The sequence below is a fragment of the Dipodomys spectabilis genome, unplaced genomic scaffold (assembly GCF_019054845.1).
Source record: "Dipodomys spectabilis isolate Male_0828 unplaced genomic scaffold, ASM1905484v1 ptg000067l, whole genome shotgun sequence".
Lineage (NCBI taxonomy): Eukaryota > Metazoa > Chordata > Mammalia > Rodentia > Heteromyidae > Dipodomys > Dipodomys spectabilis.
The window spans coordinates 2002183-2022840 of NW_024870744.1; the positions used below are offsets into that span (position 1 = coordinate 2002183).

The 20658-nt window shown below is 50.3% G+C and overlaps 1 protein-coding gene across 2 annotated transcripts; it reads left to right on the top strand.

Moving 5' to 3' along the window:
* The first annotated feature begins 1284 nt into the window (after nt 1–1284).
* Fpgs (folylpolyglutamate synthase) lies at nt 1285–20349 on the top strand. Of its 2 annotated transcripts, none has more exons than XM_042681242.1 (15): nt 1285–1486; nt 10497–10625; nt 10708–10761; nt 10837–10901; nt 12466–12580; nt 12699–12776; nt 12897–12958; nt 13059–13161; nt 13625–13702; nt 14176–14323; nt 14413–14502; nt 16408–16558; nt 16733–16808; nt 17530–17596; nt 19866–20349. In XM_042681242.1, the coding sequence occupies exons 1-15, from the start codon at nt 1364–1366 to the stop codon at nt 20273–20275; spliced, it is 1749 nt and encodes a 582-aa protein (XP_042537176.1). In that variant the 5' UTR covers nt 1285–1363; the 3' UTR covers nt 20276–20349. The 2 variants fall into 2 exon arrangements, with proteins under 2 accessions (XP_042537176.1, XP_042537175.1); XM_042681241.1 differs by lacking the exon at nt 1285–1486 and adding an exon at nt 8008–8159.
* The last annotated feature ends 309 nt before the right edge of the window (nt 20350–20658 follow it).

Below are 20658 nucleotides of genomic sequence, written 5' to 3' on the forward strand. Positions count from 1 at the left end.
GCTTGTTTTGAATCTGGATGTTTAGGTCTTAATCTTAGCTAGAGTTGTGACCAGCATGAAGAACACGGAATGGCTAGAGCCGTGAATCAACTTTGTTGCACATCCTGAGTCACCTGGCTTTTTTTTAGTATTGGAGATTGCATTCAGGATCCCCCCCTCCCTTTTCCCCAGTGTTAGTGTTCTACCATTTGAGCCATGTTCCAGCCCTTTTATTTGCATTTTTAAAATTGTTTTTATTTATTTTTGTCGGTCATGGGGCCTGAATTCTGAGCATGGGCACTGTCCCTCAGCTCTTCAGCTCAAGACTAGCGCTCTACCACTTGAGCCACCATGCCACTTCCAGCTTTTTCTGCTTATTTGGTGCTGAGGAATCAAACCCAGAGCCTCATGCCTGCAAGGCAAGTACTCCACCACTGAGCCACCTTCCCAGTCTTTTTTTTTTTTTTGTTTTGTTTTATTAAGATTTAGATACAGGGGCTGGGAAGGTGGCTCAGTGGTAGAGTGCTTGCCTTGCATGCCTGAGGCCCTGGGTTCGATTCCTCAGTACCACATAAACAGAAAAAGCTGGAGGTGGTGCTGAGGCTCAAGTGGTAGAGCGCTAGCCTTGAGCTGAAGAGCTGAAGGACAGTGCCCAGGCCCAGAGTTCAGGCACCATGACTGGCAAAAAAAAAAGAGTTTAGATACATAGCCTAGGTTGGCCTTAAACTATCCTCCTCCCTCTACCTTCTGAGTAGCTGGGGTTACAAGTTTTGTCATTATGACCAGCTTTGTACATGCTCTGCAGACTGGGAACTGGGACCTGTGAGTGTCCTGACTTTTGTTCCAGTCCTGGGTCTTGAAAATAAGAGTGTCGTAATACAATGTGCTGGACCTACATTTCCCTCTCCTGGTCCCCTGATGGGTTGAGGGCAAAATGGATCCTAACTAAGAGGAGGTAGGTTGATAAAGAGCTGCAAGAGAGGCCAGATATGGCCAGCGTCACCTTGGCAGGAAGTCCAGCCCTAAAGTCTGAAAGTTTTCCCTTTATCCCTGCTTTTCTCCCTCCTCACCCATTCGTATCCCTGTCCCTGCTACTACTTACCTTTAACCTCTGCTCAGTTGTTATTTAACTCAGGCGATTCTGACTAGGCTTGTAGGCAGGTCACAGGTGGAGCCTGGTCCAGTCTGGGCTGATCCCAGAATGAGGGTCAGAACCTATCAGGTAAATCTCCCTGGCACTAAATTCTTTCTCTAACCCAGCAGGATAAGGTTGACCTTGGGAACCTCCCCTCTAAGGCCCATAGTCCTCATAGAAGCCTGGGCAGAGGTGGCCCTCCTGTGCGTCACTTGTGCCCCACCCAGGAGGGGAGCTGGAAACGGAGGGATGAAAGGTGCCAGGTTCCTGCCTTTGTCCTGGCCAGTGGTTGAGAGGACACAGTGGGAACTGACAATGGAACAGCAGGGCCCAGCGGAGCGTCCTTACGGAGCTAAAACTGCCTCTTTCCAGGTAGGAGAATGGGGAATGCAGGCAGGCTCTCCTGGCTCACCATGCCCATTCCCTTCTGTATCTTTCAGGGGTTCAAGGATGATACTTGCTGCAGGCCTTGCCCCAGAGCCAGCACGGTGCAAAGGACCCCAGTGGCTGCACAGCTGCTCCATTCTCTGCTCAGCTTTGCCCTTCCCAAAGCTCCCAGTCTTGGGACACTGAGAAGGGGGTCTTAGGAGTGGCTCATTATTACCTGTAGTTTTTTGTTTTGTGTCTTTGTGTTTTGTTTGGTGCCTGTTGTGGGGCTTGAACTCAGGGCCTGGGAACTGTCCCTCAGCTATTTTTGTGCAAGGCTAGTGCTCTACCACTTGAGCCATAATCCCACAGTTCCAGCTGTTTCTGGTGCTTAATTGGCTGTAGGAGTCTCATGGACTTTGCTGCCCAGAGTGGTTTCTAACAGTGATCCTCATTTCTTAGCCTCCTGAGTAGGTATTAGCTGCATTTTATGCAAGGTGTGGTAGGTGAGATCAAGGGAACCACAGTCTTGGCCACTTGGCTAGTTCTGAACTTAGTTTCCAGTGGGAGTCCTGGCTTGGCTCTGGTCCAGTGCTGCCCTCATTCAGCTTCCACAGCCCCTGTGCAGTGGGGACAGTTTGGCAGATGAGGACAAGGTACTTAGTGAGGTGATGGATGAGCTTTGATGAAGCTGCCTCAGAGAGATTGGAGCTAGGGGTGGGAGCCCAGTTAGGGTTGTGAGCATTTATTTTTATTTATTTATTTAGTCGGTTGTGGGGCCTGATCTCTGGGGTGCTGTCCCTCAGCTCTTCAGCTCAAGGCTAGCACTCTACCACTTGAGCCACAGCACCACTTCCGGCTTTTTCTCTTATGTGGTGCTGAGGAATCAAACCCAGGGCCTCATGCATGCAAGGCAAGCACTCTTCCTCTGAGCCACCTTCCAAGCTGGGTTGTAAGCATTTAGAAAGGATACCAGTCAGGTTGCTTTACCTTACTCAGTCCTGGCTTCCTCCTCTAGAAGAGGGATCAGAAGATAAGTGATGCCTCGTTCCCTCAGGACTCAGCCCTAGCTGAACTCCAGTGCTATAGCTCCCCCAGGCTCCCCACACAAACAACCTTTGGCCAGGCAGCAGAGAAGGGTACCAGGGCTGGAGAGATGGGCTGGCTTGTCCTAGACACACATGGTGGGTCACTTTTGGATCCAAAGCTCTGACCTCCTCACCAGGAGACAGAAAACTGAGGTCATATGTCAGAAGTTGGGAGCAGTGGCAGTTTGTGGGGGATTCCCTTTGCAATAAGGACCAGCTCAAGGCCACAGCCCCATTGACCAGGCAACTGTAGTTACCCAACAGTATACAGGCCTAGTGGGGGCAGAGGCCAGGAAGGTCATGGGGTGGAGCCTAGGGTCTGAAACCTGGCATAGCAGACCCTATAAATGATTAAGCAGCTTTTACCATAGGACTTTATCTCCCCAGAGAAATGAGTCTCAACACAATCTTTGTCTGGTATGTTGGAACATACCTGTAATCTCAGCATTTGAGAAGTTGAGGCAGGAGGATTGCAAGTTTGAGGCCATCCTGGGTTACCTAGTAAGACTCTCAAAGCAAACTAAAAACAAAACAATCCAACCCACAACCTTCCTGGAATTGGGCTGGGAGGGCTGAATGAGACAAGCTGTGTATAACTCAGTACAGTGCCAGCAACACATTAAGCAACAATTACTCAGAACAACCCACATTATGAATGAAAAACCCTAGCCACGGTTTCCCCATCCTGCTGGGAGGACTCAAGTCAGCAGCAGCCACAGAAATCCGTCTGATCTGGGTTTCTACTCAGCATTTGCTCTGCTACTGCTTCATAGTGCCTTAGCAGGCAATTCCTTTCCAGGCATCAGTTTCTTCATCTGGAAAATGGAGGGGGGGGAGGTGCCATGCTAGCCCTCCTAACCAGGGCTCAGTAACTCAGTAGACTCTGACCTGGAGGAGGAAGCGCCAAAGAAGACACCATGAGTCACACCTGGGTCTAGGTTGGTGCTGAACCCTTACTGGCCTCAGAATCCCCAACTGTCAAACACAAGGATTGTTCAAGAGGAGTCCTAAGGTACCAGCCCTCCTGTGTCATAGGGATATGTTAATTCTCTTTCCCAATTATGACATTCCCAGGGAGACAATGTATACAGTGCAAATGAGCAAAGGGCTGTAAAGCCAGGTGTGATGGTGCAGACAGGAGAATCTTAAATTCAAGGCCAGGCTGAGCTACATAGTAAGACCTGTCTCCAAAACACAATACATATAACACTAACACAATCAATAGTCACCTCTCATTTCACCACACAGCTAACCATCATTATCATGTAGGGAATAATTTCCAGGCTGCTTTCTGAATTTCTCCCCCTCCCCTCCCCCCAGGGCTTGAATTCAGAGCCTAGTCACTGTCCTTGAACCTCTATGCTCAAGGCTAGCACTCTACCATTTGAGCCACAGTGCCACTCCTGGCCTTTTTTATTTATGAGGTACTGAGGAATCAAACCCAGGGCTTCATGTATGCAAGACAAGTACTGTACTACTAAGCCACATCCCCAGCCCCTCTCTTTTCTTTTGTGGTATTAGGGGTTTGAACTCAGGGTTTCATGCTCTTTACCACTGAGCCACACTTCTAGCACTGTTTTTCACTGGTTATTTTTAGTATGGGGTTCTGTTTCCCTGGCAGGTGACTGAGCTACAAATCTGCATATTACAAGCTTTCCCTTGTCTGTGGGATCACAGGCTGTACCTCTAAATCCAGCTCTCTGGAGAGAGTAGTTTGGATTTTTCTGCCTGGGCAGGCCTGGAACAATGATCCTCCCAATGTCAGCCTCCCAAGGTAGCTTGAGATGGCAGGTCTATACTGCTTTGCCCAGAGTTAGGTTGAGAAGGACTCTCATGAACTTCTCTGCCTAGGCTGGCCTGGAATAGCAATTTTCCCATTATCAGCCTCTGAAATAGGATTGCAGGCATGAGCTACCAGACCCCTGGCTAAAATAAAATGAGCAAAATAATGTCTACACTGTCCCATCAACAGCTTTGTTCTCAGAATGGTTTTTGGTTATAATACTCATCATTAGCCAAGTATTCATTTTTGAAATGGTAGTAAAAATACATCATCCAAGCCAGGTGCCAGTGGCTCACACCTATAATCTTAGGATCACGGTTTGAAGCCAGTCTGGTAAGAAAAGCCCCCATGAGACTCATCTCCAATTAACCATTCAAAAGCCAGAAATGGTACTATGGCTCAAGTGGTAAAGTGCTAGCCTTGAGCACAAAGAGGCTCAGGGACAGTGCCCAGGCTGTGAGCTCAAACCCCACAACCATCTGAAACAAGAAAGAAAGAAATAAAAAAAGGACTGGGAATGTGGCTTAGTGGTAGAGTGCTTGCCTAGCATGCATGAAGCTCTGGGTTCGATTCCTCAGTACCACATAAACAGAAAAAGCTGGAACGGGCACTGTGGTTCAAGTGGTAGAGTGCTAGCCTTGAGCACAAAGTGGCTCAGGGTCAGCACCCAGGTCCTGAGTTCAAGCCCCAAGACCAGCAGAAAAAAAAAGAGACTAAAAGAAATGTAACAAGTGCAAGCCAGGCACTGGTGGCTCATGCCTGTAATCCTAGCTACTCAGGAGGCTGTGATCTGAGGATTGCGGTTCAAAGCCATCCCAGACTGGAAAGTCCGTGAGACTCTTATCTCCAATTAACCACCAGAAAACTGGAAGTGATGCTGTGGCTCAAGTGGTAGAGCCCTTGCCTTGAGCTGAAGAGCTCAGGGACAGTGCCCAGGCCCAGAAGTTCAAGCCCAAGACCAAAAAATAAATAAAAATAAAAATAAACAAACAAAAAACCAAAACCCAAATGCAGCAGTGGTATTCATACATTATGTTAAACTACAATTTGTGGGTGGGGACCAGAGGGAAAAACTAGGAGAGAGTGAGGGAAGGGGTGACATTGCCCAAAAAGAAATGTATTCATTACCTGACTTATATACTGTAACCCCTCTGTATATCACCTTTATAATAACAATAAAAAATGTTTAAAAAAATGTAAGGGAGGTGTAGTGGCTCCTGCCTATATAGTCCTAGCTACTTGGGAGGCTGATATCAGAAGGATTTTGGTTCAGGTTAGCTTTGGCAAATTTTTTTTTTTTTTGTCGGTCGTGGGGCTTGAACTCTGGGCCTGGGCGCTGTCCCTCAGCTCTTCAGCTTAAGGCGAGCGCTCTACCACTTGAGCTACAGCGCCACTTCCGGTTTTCTGGTGGTTTATTGGAGATAGGAGTCTCATGGTCTCTCCCGCCCGGGCTGGCTTTGAACCGCGATCCTCAGATCTCAGCCTTCTGAGTAGCTAGGATTACAGGCATGAGCCACCAGCGCCCGGCAACTTTGGCAAATTCTTGAGATCTCATCACAACAGAAAAAGCTCAGCATGGTGACTTGCACCTGTCTAACCAGCTACAACAGGCAGTGTGCATGGGAGGATCAAATTCCAGGCTGTTCTATGCAGAAAATGATACCCTATCACAAAAATAACCTCCAGCTAAAAAGGGCTGGAGGTGTGGCTCAAGTGGTAGAGTGCCTGAATAGCAAAGCAAATAAACTCATTAGTTCACATCCTACTACTCGAAAGTTTTTTGATTTTTGTTTTTTTTTTAGGGCTGAGAATGTGGCTTACTGGTAGAGTGCTTGCCTAGCATGCATGAAACACTGGGTTCGATTCCTCAGTACCACATACACAGAAAAATCTGGAAGGGCTGCTGTGGCTCAAGTTCTAGAATGCTAGCCTTGAGCAAAAGAAGCTCAGGGACAGTGCCCAGACCCTGAGTTCAAGCCCCAGGACTGGCAAAAAAAAAAAAAAATCAGGGGCTGGGAAGGTGGATCAGTGGTAGAGTGCTTGCCTTGCACGTATGAGGCCCTGGGTTCGATTCCTCAGTACCACATAAGCAGAAAAAGCCGGAAGTGATACTGTGGCTCAAGTGGTAGAGTGCTCATCTTGAGCTGAAGAGCTCAGGGACAGCACCCAGGCCCAGAGTTCAGGCCCCATGACTGACAAAAAAAAAAAAAAAATCCGGAGAAAAACTATTTCTGTAGCTGGGCCAAGAAAGCTGAATGTGTTGACAGGTGCCTATAATCCCAACACTGGGGAGGTAGAGGTAGAAGGAACTGGAGTCCAAGTCCAGCCTGGGTTACATAGGAAGGATGGTTTCCTCATACAGGAAGGACCCCAGCAGTGTTGGAAGAGCAGACCTCCCAACAATGATGGACTCTTCCCAAACTCAGACCAGGTGCTGGTGGTTCATGCCTGTAATCTTTACACAGGAGGTTTAGATCTAAGGATCAAGGTTTGAAGCCAGCCTGGGGAGGAAAGTATGAGAATTTTATTTCCAGTTGAGTACCAAAAAAGCCAGAAGTGGAGCAGTGAGTCAAGTAGTAGAGCACCAGCCTTGAACCAAAAAGCTAAGGACAGCACTTAGGCCCTGAGTTCAAGCCCCAGTATGGAGGGGTTGTGTGTGTGTGTGTGTGTGTGTGAGGGGTGTGTGTGTGTGTGTGTGTGTGTGTGTGTGTGTGTGTGTGTGTGTGTCATTTGCTTATTTAGAGATCAAACAATCTGGGGCTGGGAAGGTGGCTCAGTGGTAGAGCGCTTGCCTTGTATGTCTGAGGCCCTGGGTTGGATTCCTCAGCACCACATAAGCAAAAAGAAAAAAAGCTGGAAGTGGCGCTGTGGCTCAAGTGGTAGAGTGCTAGCCTTGAGCTGAAGAGCTGAGGGACAGCGCCCAGGCCCAGAGTTCAGGCTCCACGACCGGACCCCCCCAAAAAAACAAAAAAAGAAATCAAACAATCTGTGATAGTTTGATTTGCCACTCCCATCCCCTCCCCGCCTCACATCTCTGTTCTCCACTTAGTAGCTGCCCCTGGGAGCATCAAAATGCAAATTGGATATTAAGATCAGTCAAATTCCTTACGGGACTGGACTCAGCAGCAACCGGCCTAACCAGATGGAAGTTCGGTTCAGCGTTTAGTTTTCTCCCTCCAATCGCCTGGCTTTCCACGTTCCCCTTTCTCTTAGCCTGGAAACCTCTCCCCACACTCTGCAGGCCTCAGCTGGGATACTTGATCTGAAAGCTTCCTGGATTCCTCAGGGTCGTTAAGAGTTAGGGAGCACAGGGGCTTGGGCGTTGGTTGTGATTCGTGACAGGAGAGCCAGCACAATGTAGGTTGAGACAGTGCAGGGATGTTTCTGGTCTGCAACAGGGCTGACGGCAGCTAACTGGGACTGGATATTGTCAGATGGGCACCCTTTTATGGTGGCGAAAGGAGTGCATGTCCCTTTAAAAGAGAGGACGCTGGAGAGCGTGCCGCTCACAGGACCCCGCCTCTCACAGGACCCCTCCAGGGCGCCTCTTTTCATTGGTGTAGGCGGCAGTCTTGGACGGTTCTGATTGGTGGAGAGGAGGGGCGTGTCTGTGCGGGAGGCAAGGCGGGTCTTCTCTTTTCCCGGCCTAGCTAGCGGCAGCGTCGAGGCTATGTCGTGGGCGCCGGGCCGCCTGCGCGCGGCTCTGCTCCTGGCAGCGGTCCGTGGGCCTAGTGCCATCATCCGGTGCGCGGCGCGGCGAGGGTTGAGCGCACGGCTCGCGCCACAGGAACCCGGCATGGAGTACCAGGTGTCCGGAGAGCGGGCTGGCGGGAGGCAGTGACACGTGGGCCGGGCCTGAGCAGCACCGGCTCCTCCAGCTGAAGCCGGTCGGGGGGTTGGGACCGGGCTCCTGTGGTTAGGGACCAGGGACGGGGACGTCTGGAGGCCGAAGGTCAGGGGATGGGGGCCCAAGATCCTAAGACCGGATGTAGGGAGGCTAGAGCAGCCCAGGTGGGAACCAGGTCCGGAACTTGAGCTTAGGCTGCAGGATCTAGGAATTCTGACACTGTTGTATCTTGTCAAAGGGAAGGGCATTGGTGATTGGACCTGAAAGGTCCTGTCCATTGGGGTTCAGATTAGGCCTAGGAGTTCTGATGATTCTGGAGTCTGAATTGGCAGGACAAGATGGAGGAGGGATTGGAGCAAATTTGAGAATTTAGATTTGAAAGAAAGGGATGGGGGAATCTGGGGGTGCATCTCCAGGATTCACAAGATTGGAGATCCAAGCGCCTGGCATTTAGGAGATGGACAGTAGAGTCCCCAACAGTCTGGAAACAGAAAATATCTGCAGGTGTTGTTACCTGGGCCAGTTGCCAGAGTCCACAACGTGATGCCAGCCCTGTCAGTGGCACTAGTGTGACAGGATTGGAGCCCTGAGGGCTGGAGATCAAGATTAGGGAGAGGGGGGAAGTAAATTTCCTTAGGACACAATTCTAAGAGTCTCCCAAACTTCCCTGCTTAGAACTGGTTTCTAAAAGGGATCATCAGATCTCAGCCTCCTGAGATCTATAATCCTAGGATTATAGATGAATGACTGGATTTGAATCTTCAAACTCTTTTCTTTTTCTTTCTTTCTTCCTTTCCTTCCTTCCTTCCTTCCTTCCTTCCTTCCTTCCTTCCTTTCTTGTTTTTATTTTTGTCTTGCCTTTCTTGAACCAAGATCCTGTTATGTAGCCTAGGCTAGCTTGAGCTTTCTGCCCTAGCTCTCTCCTGCTTTAGCTTCTTTCTTTCTTTTTTATTTTTTGTCGTTCGTAGGGCTTGAACTCTGAGCCTGGGTGCTATCCCTCAGCTCTTCAGCTCAAGGTGAGCGCTCTACTGCTTGAGCCACAGTGCCACTTCCGGTTTTCTAGTGGTTTGTTGGAGATAGGAGTCTCATGGACTTTCCTGCCCAGGCTGGCTTTGAACCGTGAGCCTCAGATCTCAGCCTCCTAGGTAGCTAGGATTAGAGCCACCGGCGCCTGGCCTGCTTCAGCTTTCTTTTTTTTTTTTTTTTGGTCCGGTCGTGGGGCCTGAACTCTGGGCATGGGCGCTGTCCCTCAGCTCTTCAGCTCAAGACTAGCACTCTACCACTTGAGCCACAGCACCACTTCCGGCTTTTTTTTTTCTGCTTATGTGGTGCTGAGGAATCGAACCCAGGGCCTCAAGCATACAAGGCAAGCACTCTATTACTGAGCCACCTTCTCAACCCATGCTTCAGCTTCTTAAGTGCTTAGATTACAGATATGCACTACCAGCCTTGGCTATTTATTTATTTATTTTTGTGTTGTTGTTGTTGGTGGTGGTGGTGGTGGTCGTCGTCGTGTGGCTTGAACTCTGGGTCTGGGCGCTGTCCCTGCGCTCTTCAACTCAAGATGAGCGCTCTACTGCTTGAGCCAGAGCACCACTCCCAGTTTTCTGGTGGTTTATTGGAGATAAAAGTCTCACAGAGTTTCCTGCCTGGGCTGGCTTTGAACCCTGATCCTCAGATCTCAGCCTCCTGAGTAGCTAGGATTACAGGCATGAGCCACTAGCTCCTGGCTTGGCCATTTATTTTGGCCAAAAAAAATGTTCCCACTCCCACTCCTAGATGGGCCTCTCCTAAAGCCAGGCCTACCTGCCAAGTGAGCAGGGACACACTTTTCCTCCCCTTGAGCCTGCTCTTTTTCTGGTTGCTTCAAGCAGCTGTTCTCAGGCTAACATTGTGGAACCCTAAAATCCTTCTGGTTTGTATGAAAACTTCCGGGAATTCTGGAAGTCTAAGACCCTAGCTTGGGGTTCTGTTACTAGAGTCCATTATAATGGTGGAGCGAATGAGGGCAAAGACCGAAGTGGGGGAGGGCAAGGCCTGGGGAGTCAGAGCAGGAAACAGCTAGTTCCGTTAGCCTTTCCCCCTTCTTTGCCTGGCACTCCCTGGGTGGGGCTGAACTGCCCCCATCTTTGCCACAGCTGGGTAGATGCCACTGCTGCCTTCCTGTTACTTATATGCCAGGGCATTAAGCTGGTATGGCAGGCTTGGTGCCCTGACTTGGGCTGTGGTGTGCTGGGTTCCTCTTTGCCTAAGAACCTTTAGTGAGCTAATCTGCTACCTGGGAACTATGGTTGCCAGGATGCTGTGCGCATGCTCAACACCCTACAGACCAATGCTGGCTACCTGGAGCAGGTGAAGCGCCAAAGAGGTGATCCCCAGGCACAGCTGGAAGCCATGGAGCTGTACCTGGCACGGAGTGGGCTGCAGGTAGGTAGGGAGAACCTATGGCATCCCCATCCTCATCTTCCTGAGGCTGTGATGGCTAAAGTAAGGACTTTGTCTGTTGCAGGTGGAGGACTTGGACCGGCTGAATATCATCCATGTCACTGGGACTAAGGGAAAGGTAAGGAGCAGAACACAGATATAAGCAACCTCTTGGTGGGCAGGGCCTATCCACATAATATTTTTCTTTTCCTAGGGCTCTACCTGTGCCTTCACTGAGCATATCCTGCGTAACTATGGCCTGAAAACAGGATTCTTTAGGTACTGAATTGTGGAGTGGTGTGACTCGTAGCTCTGTGGGGGACTGTGGAGGCTAGGGTTCTCCCTAGAGATCAGCACCATGTCTCTCCTGAACCCATTGTTTATTCACTTAGTGAACATTAAATCAGCATTTACCAAGTGTCAGCAGCCTTCAGTTTTCTTCTTTTCTGTTTTGAGTTGAACTCAGGGCCTCAAATTGCTAGGTTGGTGCTCTACCGTAGGAACCGCACCTCTAGCCCTGTTTATTGGCTGGTTTATTTTATTTTATTGCCAGTCCTGGAGATTCAACTCAGGGCCTGGGCACTGTCCCTTATCCTCTCTGGGCTTAAGGCTAGCACTCTACCACTTGAGACACAGTGTCACTTCTGGCTTTTTCTGTATATGTGGTACTGAGGAATCAAACCCAGGCCTTCATGCATGCTAGGCAAGCATGCTACCACTAAGCCACATTCCCAGCCCCTGGCTTGTTTATTTTTTGTCTGCTTTTTATTTATTTATTACTGGTACTGAGGCTTGAACAAAGGGCCAGGCTATTGTCCTTTAGTGTCTTCTGCTCAAGATTAACATTCTACCATGTGAGCCACAGCTCCACTTCTGGCTTTTCAGTAGTTAAACTGAAGATAATGGTCTCATAGAATTTCCTGTTGGGGCTGGCTTCAAACCTCACTCTTCAGATCTCAGCCTCTGGAGTAGCTAGGATTACAAGTATGAGCCACTGGCATCTGGCTCTACTCTTCTAACATATTTTTGTGAACACCCTAGCCATTGATTTGGCACCATGTGGCCAGCCTGGGGGTGCACCTTGAACACAGAAAACAGGCTTTGTCTTCCAAGGCTGAAAGACATACCAACAGAGTCACTGATTTTTGTTTGTGAAGGGGAATGCAGGGACTGTTGGGGCCCAGAGAACATGCTAGACTGGTACCTTGAATGGTACTTTAATTGAGACTGGCACCATGACAGGTTAGGGCTGAAGGGACTAAAGATAGTGTAGAAGCTGGGCACCAATGGCTCATGCCTGTAATCCTAACTACTCCGGGGGCTGAAATCTGAGGACTGAGGTTTAAAGCCAGCCCAGGCAGAAAAATCTTACCATCTCCAATTAACAATCAAAAAAGGTTGGAACTGGAGCTATGGCTTAAGTAAGAGAGTGTTACCTTAAGAGCACAAAAGCTCAGGGACAGTGCCCCAGCCTGGAATTTAAGCCCTAGTACTGGCACATACACAAAAAGAATGCACACATGAAAAAAGATAGTCTAGAGGGCTAGGAAGGTGGCTCAGTGGTAGAGCGTTTGCCTTGCATGCATGAGGCCCTGGGTTCGATTCCTCAGCACCACATAAGCAAAAAGGAAAAAAAAAAGATAGTCTAGAAAGGAGAGTATAAGCAAAGGTGAGGCACAATTCCTGTGGAGCCTGGGAGGTGGTGGCAAGGCGCCGGGACTCCTGTGGGCATTGAAGAACCTCGGGAGGGTTTCAGCAGAGGAGTAGCAGTGTAGAGGACAGGTGGGCAGGGAAGGCCTTGGGACTTGGAAGGGAGTTCCAATGACCCCAGGTCTCCCTGCAGCTCTCCCCACCTGGTGCAGGTACGAGAGCGGATCCGCATCAACGGGCAGCCCATCAGCCCTGAGCTCTTCAGCAAGCACTTCTGGCACCTCTATCACCGTCTGGAGGAAACCAAGGTGCCCTTTCTGGAAGGCTGGTAGATGAGTGGGGCAGGGTGTGCCCCATGTCCCAGGCCCTTGTCTCCCCAGAGCAGGGCTATGGGGCTGTGGGCACTGACAGTGTTCCTGTGTGCAGGATGGCAGCAGTGTCTCCATGCCTGCCTACTTCCGCTTCCTTACCCTCATGGCCTTCCACATCTTCCTGCAAGAGAAGGTGCGTGTCCCCCAGACACCTATATCTGTGAGGCCTTGGGGACTAAATCCCAGCAGGTGGGGGTCCTCAAAACCTGGGGTCATCGCCCTCCTCACTGCCGTGCTGTCTGGCTGTCTGCAGGTGGACCTGGCGGTGGTAGAAGTAGGCATCGGTGGGGCTTATGACTGCACCAACATCATCAGGTGAGGCAGCGTGTGGGGACCTGTGGTGAACAGAAACCCAGACTTCACCTCCTGCCCAGTGGCTCAGGACAGGGTTGTCATGGCCCTCTTGTCTCCTTAGGAAGCCTGTGGTGTGTGGAGTGTCTTCTCTTGGTATTGACCACACGAGTCTTCTGGGGGACACGATGGAGAAGATAGCGTGGCAGAAAGGGGGCATCTTTAAGGTGATTAGGCAGGCCGGGGTACACAGTAGGCTCAGGGTAGTGGGGTGGCACAGAGTCATTTGTGTAATTGAGGATGAGACTCTAGTGATCAGGGTTGGAGGTGTGGCTCAGTTGGTAGAGCTTTAGCCAATGAGCAAAAGCATCAGTTATCAAGTTCAAGTCCTGGTCATGAAGTAAAAAAGAGAGAGAGAGAGAGACCTTAGTGATGATCATCAGAGCCTGGATTCTTTCTTTCTTTAAAAATAGTATTTTATAATTTTATTGTTGCTATTAAGGTGTTTTGCAGAGGGGTTACCATTTCACAGAGCCTGGATTCCTACGCTGGCCCTGTGTGATTACACCTAGTCCGGCCTCCTCTGACCTCAAATGAGGAGTGGGAGGCTGAATGGTCTTTGGGAGCCAGAAGGGCATGTGTGGGGGGACCCTTGTAGCCCCTGCCTCACTCCATCTGGCCTGTTTGCAGCGTGGCATCCCTGCCTTCACTGTGCTCCAGCCGGAAGGTCCCCTGGCAGTGCTGAAGGATCGAGCCCAGCAGATCTCAGTGAGTCTGATTGGAGGCATCAGTGGGTAGGGAGAGATCTGGGGAGTGCTGGGGAGGTGTGTCCTCCTGGTGGGTCTGTTTGTTTATACATGCAAGGGAGCTAGGCTAGCTGCTCCTCAAGAGAACACGGGTGACCAGGGCCAGTGGCTCATGCCTATAATCCTAGCTACTCAGGTGGCTGAGATCTGAGAATCTCGATCAGGCAGGAAAGTCCGTGGGACTCTTGGCTCCAGTTAGCCAGCAGAAAGCCAGAAGTAGAGCTATGGCTCAAGTAGTAGAGCACCAGCCTTGAACAAAAAAGCTAAAGGACAGTATCCAAGCTCTTAAGTTCAAAGCCTTCAACACACACAAAGTAAGAACACATGGGTGATGTGAGCTGGTCTTGGTGGGATCTGTGGGCTCTGGTGGGTGGGGAGTTATACAAGAGCCTTTTAGCATTCTCTGCTGACCAGCTTTTGCCCCTGTCCCTACAGTGTCCTCTCTACCTGTGTCCACCACTGGAAACCCTGGAGGAAGGGGGCGCTCCACTGGCCCTAGGCCTGGAGGGAGAGCACCAGCGTTCAAATGCAGCTTTGGCCTTGCAGCTGGCCAATTGCTGGCTGCAACGGCACCATCAGCAGAGTGAGTGGACTATCTGGGCAGGCAGGTGGGCAGCACAGAGAACCTGCCTGGGAGGGTTCTAAGCACATTGGGCTTCACACAATCTACAGCCATCCAGGAGCTGAAGGTATCCAGACCAGGCAACCTGTGGCAGCTGCCCCTAGCACCTGTATTCCAACCTACTTCCCATATGCGTCATGGTGAGTTGGAACTTCCTGCCTGGCTAGGACCACTACATGTCTTTGAACCCCTCCTGATCTTTCTCTTCTCTTCTCTTCTCTTCTCCTTTCTTTTTCTCTCTCTCCTCCCTCTCTTTCTCACTCTTGCCCTCTCCCTCTCCCTCTCCCTCTCCCTCTCCCTCTCCTTCTCACTCTTGCCCTCTCCCTCTCCCTCTCCCTCTCCCTCTCCTTCTCGCTCTTGCTCTCTCCCTCTCCCTCTCTTTCTTGCTCTCTTTCTCCCCATCTCTCTCTCTCTCCCTCTCTCCCTCTCTCCCTCTTTTTTTTTTTTTGTCAGTCATGGGGCTTGAACTCTGGGCTTGGGCGCTGTCCTTCAGTTCTTCAGCTCAAGACAAGCACTCTACCGCTTGAGCCACAGCACCACTTCTGGTTTTCTAGTGGTTTATTGGAGATCAAAGTCTCACGGACTTTCCTGCCCAGGCTGGCTTTGAACCGTGATCCTCAGATCTCAGCCTCCTGAGTAGCTAGGATTATAGGCGTGAGCCACCAGCGCCCGGCCCCTCCCTCCCTCCCTCTCTCCCTCCCTTCCTTCCTTCCTTTTTTTTCTTTCTTTCTTCCTTCCTTCCTTCCTTTCTTTCTTTCTTTCTTTTTCTTTCATTCTTCTTGTGCTGGTACTGGGCTTGAACTGGGGGGCATTGTGTTCTCCCTTTTTCACTTAGGGCTGGTGCTGTACCTCTTGAGCCATACCTCTACCTCTGGCTAATCAGAGAGATAGTTATCTCTTTTTTTTTTGGGTCCGGTCGTGGGGCCTGAACTCTGGGCCTGGGCGCTGTCCCTTAGCTCTTCAGCTCAAGGCTAGCGCTCTACCCCTTGAGCCACAGCACCACTTCCGGCTTTTTTCTTTTTGCTTATGTGGTGCTGAGGAGTCGAACCCAGGGCCTCAGGCATGCAAGGCAAGCATTCTACCACTGAGCCACCTTCCCAGCCCCATCAGAGAGATAGTTATCTCTGAGCTGCCTTCAAACTGAGGTCCTCAGATCTTAGCCTCTTTTTTTTTGTTGGTTATGGTGCTTGAACTCAGGGCCTGGGCACTGTCCCTAAGCTCTTTTGCTTGAGGCTACTGCTCTGCCACTTTGAGCCATAGCACCACTTCCAGTTTTCTGGTGGTTAATTGGAGCTAATAGTCTCATGGACTTTCCTGCTGGCTTTGAATTGCAAGTAGTAGCTGGCTTTGAACTCCTCAGTAGCTAGCTATCAGATGTTCTTTTGATATCTGGTTTGGGAGGTGGAGGATATCCAAGGTGTTCAGGATGGTGCCTGAAGGTCTGTACTCCTCCCTGACTTTGAGTTTAGGAATCTTTTCTAGCCTGTTTCCTCATCTGTCAAATGAAATGTTAGGACTCACTGCCAGGGACTGCCATGATTCCCTGACATGACACCACCAAGGTGCTGAGCCCAGGGACTAGAGGATGCAGGACCAAGTGCCCAGCCAGATGTAGTTGGTGTCCTTGCCACAACTGTCATCATCAGATCATGAGGTTTATGTAGATGACATGCTTGCTATTGCTTCTTGCTCCTACTAAGCTCTCAGCACATAGTAGGTGCTCATGCTGTTAAATTCCTACAGAAATTGGTCTCAGTGTGCCTACTGTGTGTCAGGCCTGCCATCAGGGTGAGTGATAGTCCTAGAGTAAATCTCTTGATCATATTCCATCTGTAGCCTATAAGAGCAGAGCTTTCTGGCTGCCAAATGGAATAATACTAGATAGCTACATCCACTCAAGGTTGCACGAGCTATTGGTGACTGTCACTAATCAAGAGGCTCTTAGGCCAATGAGGATTCTGAGCAGAAGGGACAGCCTGCTGGGAGGGCAGGTGCTGGGATCTGAAAAGGAGCTGCATGCAGCACTGCCTATCTACCTTCACCAGGGCTTCGAGACACAGAGTGGCCAGGCCGGACACAGGTGCTGCGGCGTGGACCCCTCACTTGGTACCTGGATGGTGCACACACCAGCAGTAGTGTGCAGGCCTGTGTGCGCTGGTTCAGACAGGCCCTGCAGAGGCAGGAGAGGCTCAGTGAGTGAGTATCCAGTAAGACAGGGATGAGGGTGGGGTCTGCTCTATCATGGGGCCTGTAGTAAAGGCTGGGGTAGACACAGGGCCAGAGTGGACTGGACCAGTGGGGAGGGGTTGGGTTTGGGGAAAGGGTTGTGGTTAGGACTGCCATCTGATCACTTTCCTTTCCTTGGTGCAGTGGGCCTGAGGTGTGTGTCTTGCTTTTCAATTCCACTGGGGACAGGGACTCTGCAGCTCTCCTGAAGCTGCTGCAGGTGAGGAACCAGCCTGGAGGGAAAGGGGGGCAGGTAGCTCAACAACCCTTCCTATTCCAGCTCTGTGACACCACTTCCCACTCCCAACAGAGCCTGGTTTCCCAGTACCAACACACACACACACACACACACACACACACACACACTCCCTCTCTCTTTCTCTCTCTCTCTCTCTCCCTCTCTCCCTCTCTCCCCTCCCCCCCTATAGAATTGGCATCTTAGCATCCAACACCCCCCCCCCCCCCACCCCACACACACAGTCCAGGCTGTAGAATTGGCATCTTAACATCCTCTTTGGCACTGGCATTTGACTCTGGAAAAGATGGGCTCAGGAGTATTTTCCTGAGTCCCAGCATGCTTCATGAACAGGCTTGCCACTAAGGATGCCTGCTTTTCAAGTTTGGTTAAAGGACCTACCAGGCTATAAAGCACATAGAAGCACTTTTGTGCATGGGGAACTAAGATGTTCTCAGCTGTTCAGGATCATCTCCCATTTCACAGACTAGGCAGACCTCTGCCATCTGTGCATAGCCTGTATTTTGTGCCCTGTCCCCTAGCTGGATACCACTTGTCCAAGCCTCTGTTCTCTATCTGTAGAGAACATGGCCTGTAGTGTCACTGTAGTTCAGGGATGGGCAGATTCTTGTGGCTCCTGGGAATGGGGGTTGGTGAGGAGCCTTTCTTTTAACTCAGACACCAAATCTTTCCCTTGGCCTCCTAGCCCTGCCGGTTTGACTATGCTGTTTTCTGCCCTAACCTGACAGAGGTGTCATCCACAGGCAACGCAGGTGAGAGGTTATAGGTGTGATGCCTCGGGCTAAGGACCCTGAGGTGGGCTACTCTGTGTATAGCGGGGGCTTCTAAACTGCAAGTGTGAGATAGGAGGTACATTTGTTTTGCTGTACAGGTAGTCTTTGGTGTATTTGAACTGATATCATGTAGCTGCAATACAAAAATTATCAGAGACTGCTGGGCGCTGGTGGCTCAGGCCTGTAATCCTAGCTACTCAGGAGACTGAGATCAGAGGATTACGGTTCAAAGCCAGCCCGAGCAGGAAAGTCCGTGAAACTCTTATCTCAAATAAACCACCAGAAAAACCAGAAGTGGTGCTATAGCTCAAGTAGTAGAGTGCTAGCCTTGAGCTGAAGAGTGCAGGGACAGTGCCCAGGCCCAGAGTTCAAGCCCCACAACTGACTAAATAAATGAATAAATAAATCAGAATAGTTTCCAAGAAGTAGGTTTCAATCCATCCTGTTTTTTTTTTTTGGTTGGTCGTGGGACCTGAACTCTGGGCCTGGGCGCTGTCCCTCAGCTCTTCAGCTCAAGGCTAGCACTCTACCACTTGAGCCACAGCGCCACTTCCAGCTTTTTCTGCTTATGTGGTACTGAGGAATCAAACCCAGGGCCTCATGCTTGCAAGACAAGCACTCTACTACTGAGCCACCTTCCCAGCCCAAAGGGATCCTTTTCTTTTTTTGGGGGGGGGGGAGATCCGGTTGTGGGGCCTGAACTCTGGGCCTGGGCGCTGTCCCTCAGCTCTTCAGCTCAAGGCTAGTGCTCTACTACTTGAGCCACAGCGCCACTTCCGGGTTTTTTCTTTTTGCTTATGTGGTGCTGAGGAATTGAACCCAAGGCCTCATGCATGCAAGGCAAGCGCTCTACCACTGAGCCACTTTCCCAGCCCCGCTCCATCCTGTTTACTGAAATTAATTTAATGGGTCTTGACCAGCATTTGTTACTCTGTTTTTTGCAGTGTTGGGGATCAGACCTGGGGTCTCTCTCAAATGCCAGGCAAGCGTTCTACTGCTAAGCCACATCCTCAGAGCTGTATTGGGTTTATTCAGTTTATTTGGGTTTCAACTTAGAGCCTCATGCTTGCTAGGCTAGTATCTACCATTTGAACCATACCTCCAGCCCTGGTTTTGGCTTTTTTTTTTTTTTTGAGATAGAGTCTTACTGACTTTTCTGCCCATATTTCACCCACCTGAGTAGCTAGGATTACATGCCTGAGCCACCAGTGCCTGGACATTTGTTACTCTAGATGAAAGAGAGTAGAATAGAAAATATCTGTGCATTTCTTGAAGCAAGGAGAGATTCCAGTTGGTAAAGATTTTATTCTAAGCATATATGTAAGTACACAAGTACTGGGTTGCAGGGTAAAATTTGTTTTTTACTATGCATTGTGATTTTTAAAAGTTGGGATTATGGGGGGAGGGGGAAAAATGGGGGGTGTAGGGAGAGATGGGAAGGGATAGGAAGGGGAAACAAAGGAGGAGGCAACAATGCTTGATAAGAAATGTACTCATTATCTTGCCCATCTAATTGTAACTCCTCTTTACGGTATTTTCATAATAAAAAAAAAGCTGGGCATGCGTGTGTGCGTGCGTGTTCTGGGACTTGAACTCAGGGCCTTCTGCTCTTGCATAGCTTTTTTAGCTCAAGGCTGGTACTCTACCACTTGAGCTACGGCTCCACTTGCAGATTTTTGCTGGTTAATTAGAGGTAAGAATCTCCAGGATTTGCCTCCCTGGGTTGGCTTCAAATATTGACCCTCAGATCTCATCCTTCTGATTAGCTAGGATTATAGGTGTGAGCCACCAGCGCCCGGCTTGCGATCTCCCTGAAATGTTTTTTTTTTTTTTTTGGCTGTGGGGTCTGAACTCTGGGCCTGGGTGCTGTCCCTCAGCTCTTCAGCTCAAGGCTAGCATTCTACCACTTGAGCCACAGCGCCACTGCCAGCTTTTTCTGCTTATGTGGTGCTGAGGAATCGAACCCAGGGCCTCATGCATGCAAGGCAAGCACTCTACCACTGAGCCACCTTCCCAGCCCTCCCTGAAATGTTTACACCCACTTAATATTAGACTATTGACTGTCTGGCTCTGCTTTTCCTGACCGTGGGCATGTCATTGAACTTTAATGAGCCTCAGTTTCCTCAGTGTCCAATGTGGAAGCCATGGGCAGAGTCTGTCTAGTGTCTAGAGTTAAGTAGATGCCTGCTGTGGTTCTCCACCCTCGGCCCCCAACCCCTCCGCTGATATGCCTGTCTCTGCCTCTCAGACCAGCAGAACTTCACTGTGACACTGGACCAGGTGCTGCTCCGCTGCTTCCAACATCAGCAGCACTGGAGTTGTCTGGACAAGGAACAAAACAGCCCAGACATCTGGAGTCCTTCGAACCCAGGGCTTGGCGGGCCTGCTTCTCTGCTACTGGCATCTCACCCACCCCGCCCCTGCAATACCAGCTCCCTTGTCTTCAGCTGCATATCACATGCCTTACAGTGGATCAGCCAAGGCCGGGACCCTGTCTTTCAGCCCCCCAGCCCCTCACGGAACCTCCTTACTCACCCCATGGCCAGCAGCGGGGCCAACGTTCTCCGTGAAGCTGCTGCCATCCATGTGCTGGTCACTGGCAGCCTGCACTTGGTGGGTGGTGTCCTAAAGCTTCTGGACCCTTCCCTGTCCCAGTAGTCAAGACAGTGGGGCTGGAGGTGGGAGCCTCCAGCTGGCATCCCTTTGTGAACTTAATATCAGATGCCTTTTGACTTCTGCTTTCTTCTGTCAAGACTGACCCAGGACCCCGGCTCTGGGTGATGGAATAGAAGGCTGGGAGAGGCATTGTCTTTGGCCAAGGCAATGGGGGCCTTCTCAGAACCTACTGTTGGAGATGCCTGTAGTCTAATCCGTCTCTCCTTCTACCCAGTCTGCCTTGTGGCTCAGGCCTAGCTCATTGTAGGAGCTACCTGACTGGCCTAGGTTCCTGCTGGGTGCTGGTGATAGGTTTCCTTCTCCCAGTGTCTTTGGGGAAAGGAGAGGCCCCTGCCTGGGATGTCCTAGAGACAGAAGTTGGCTGG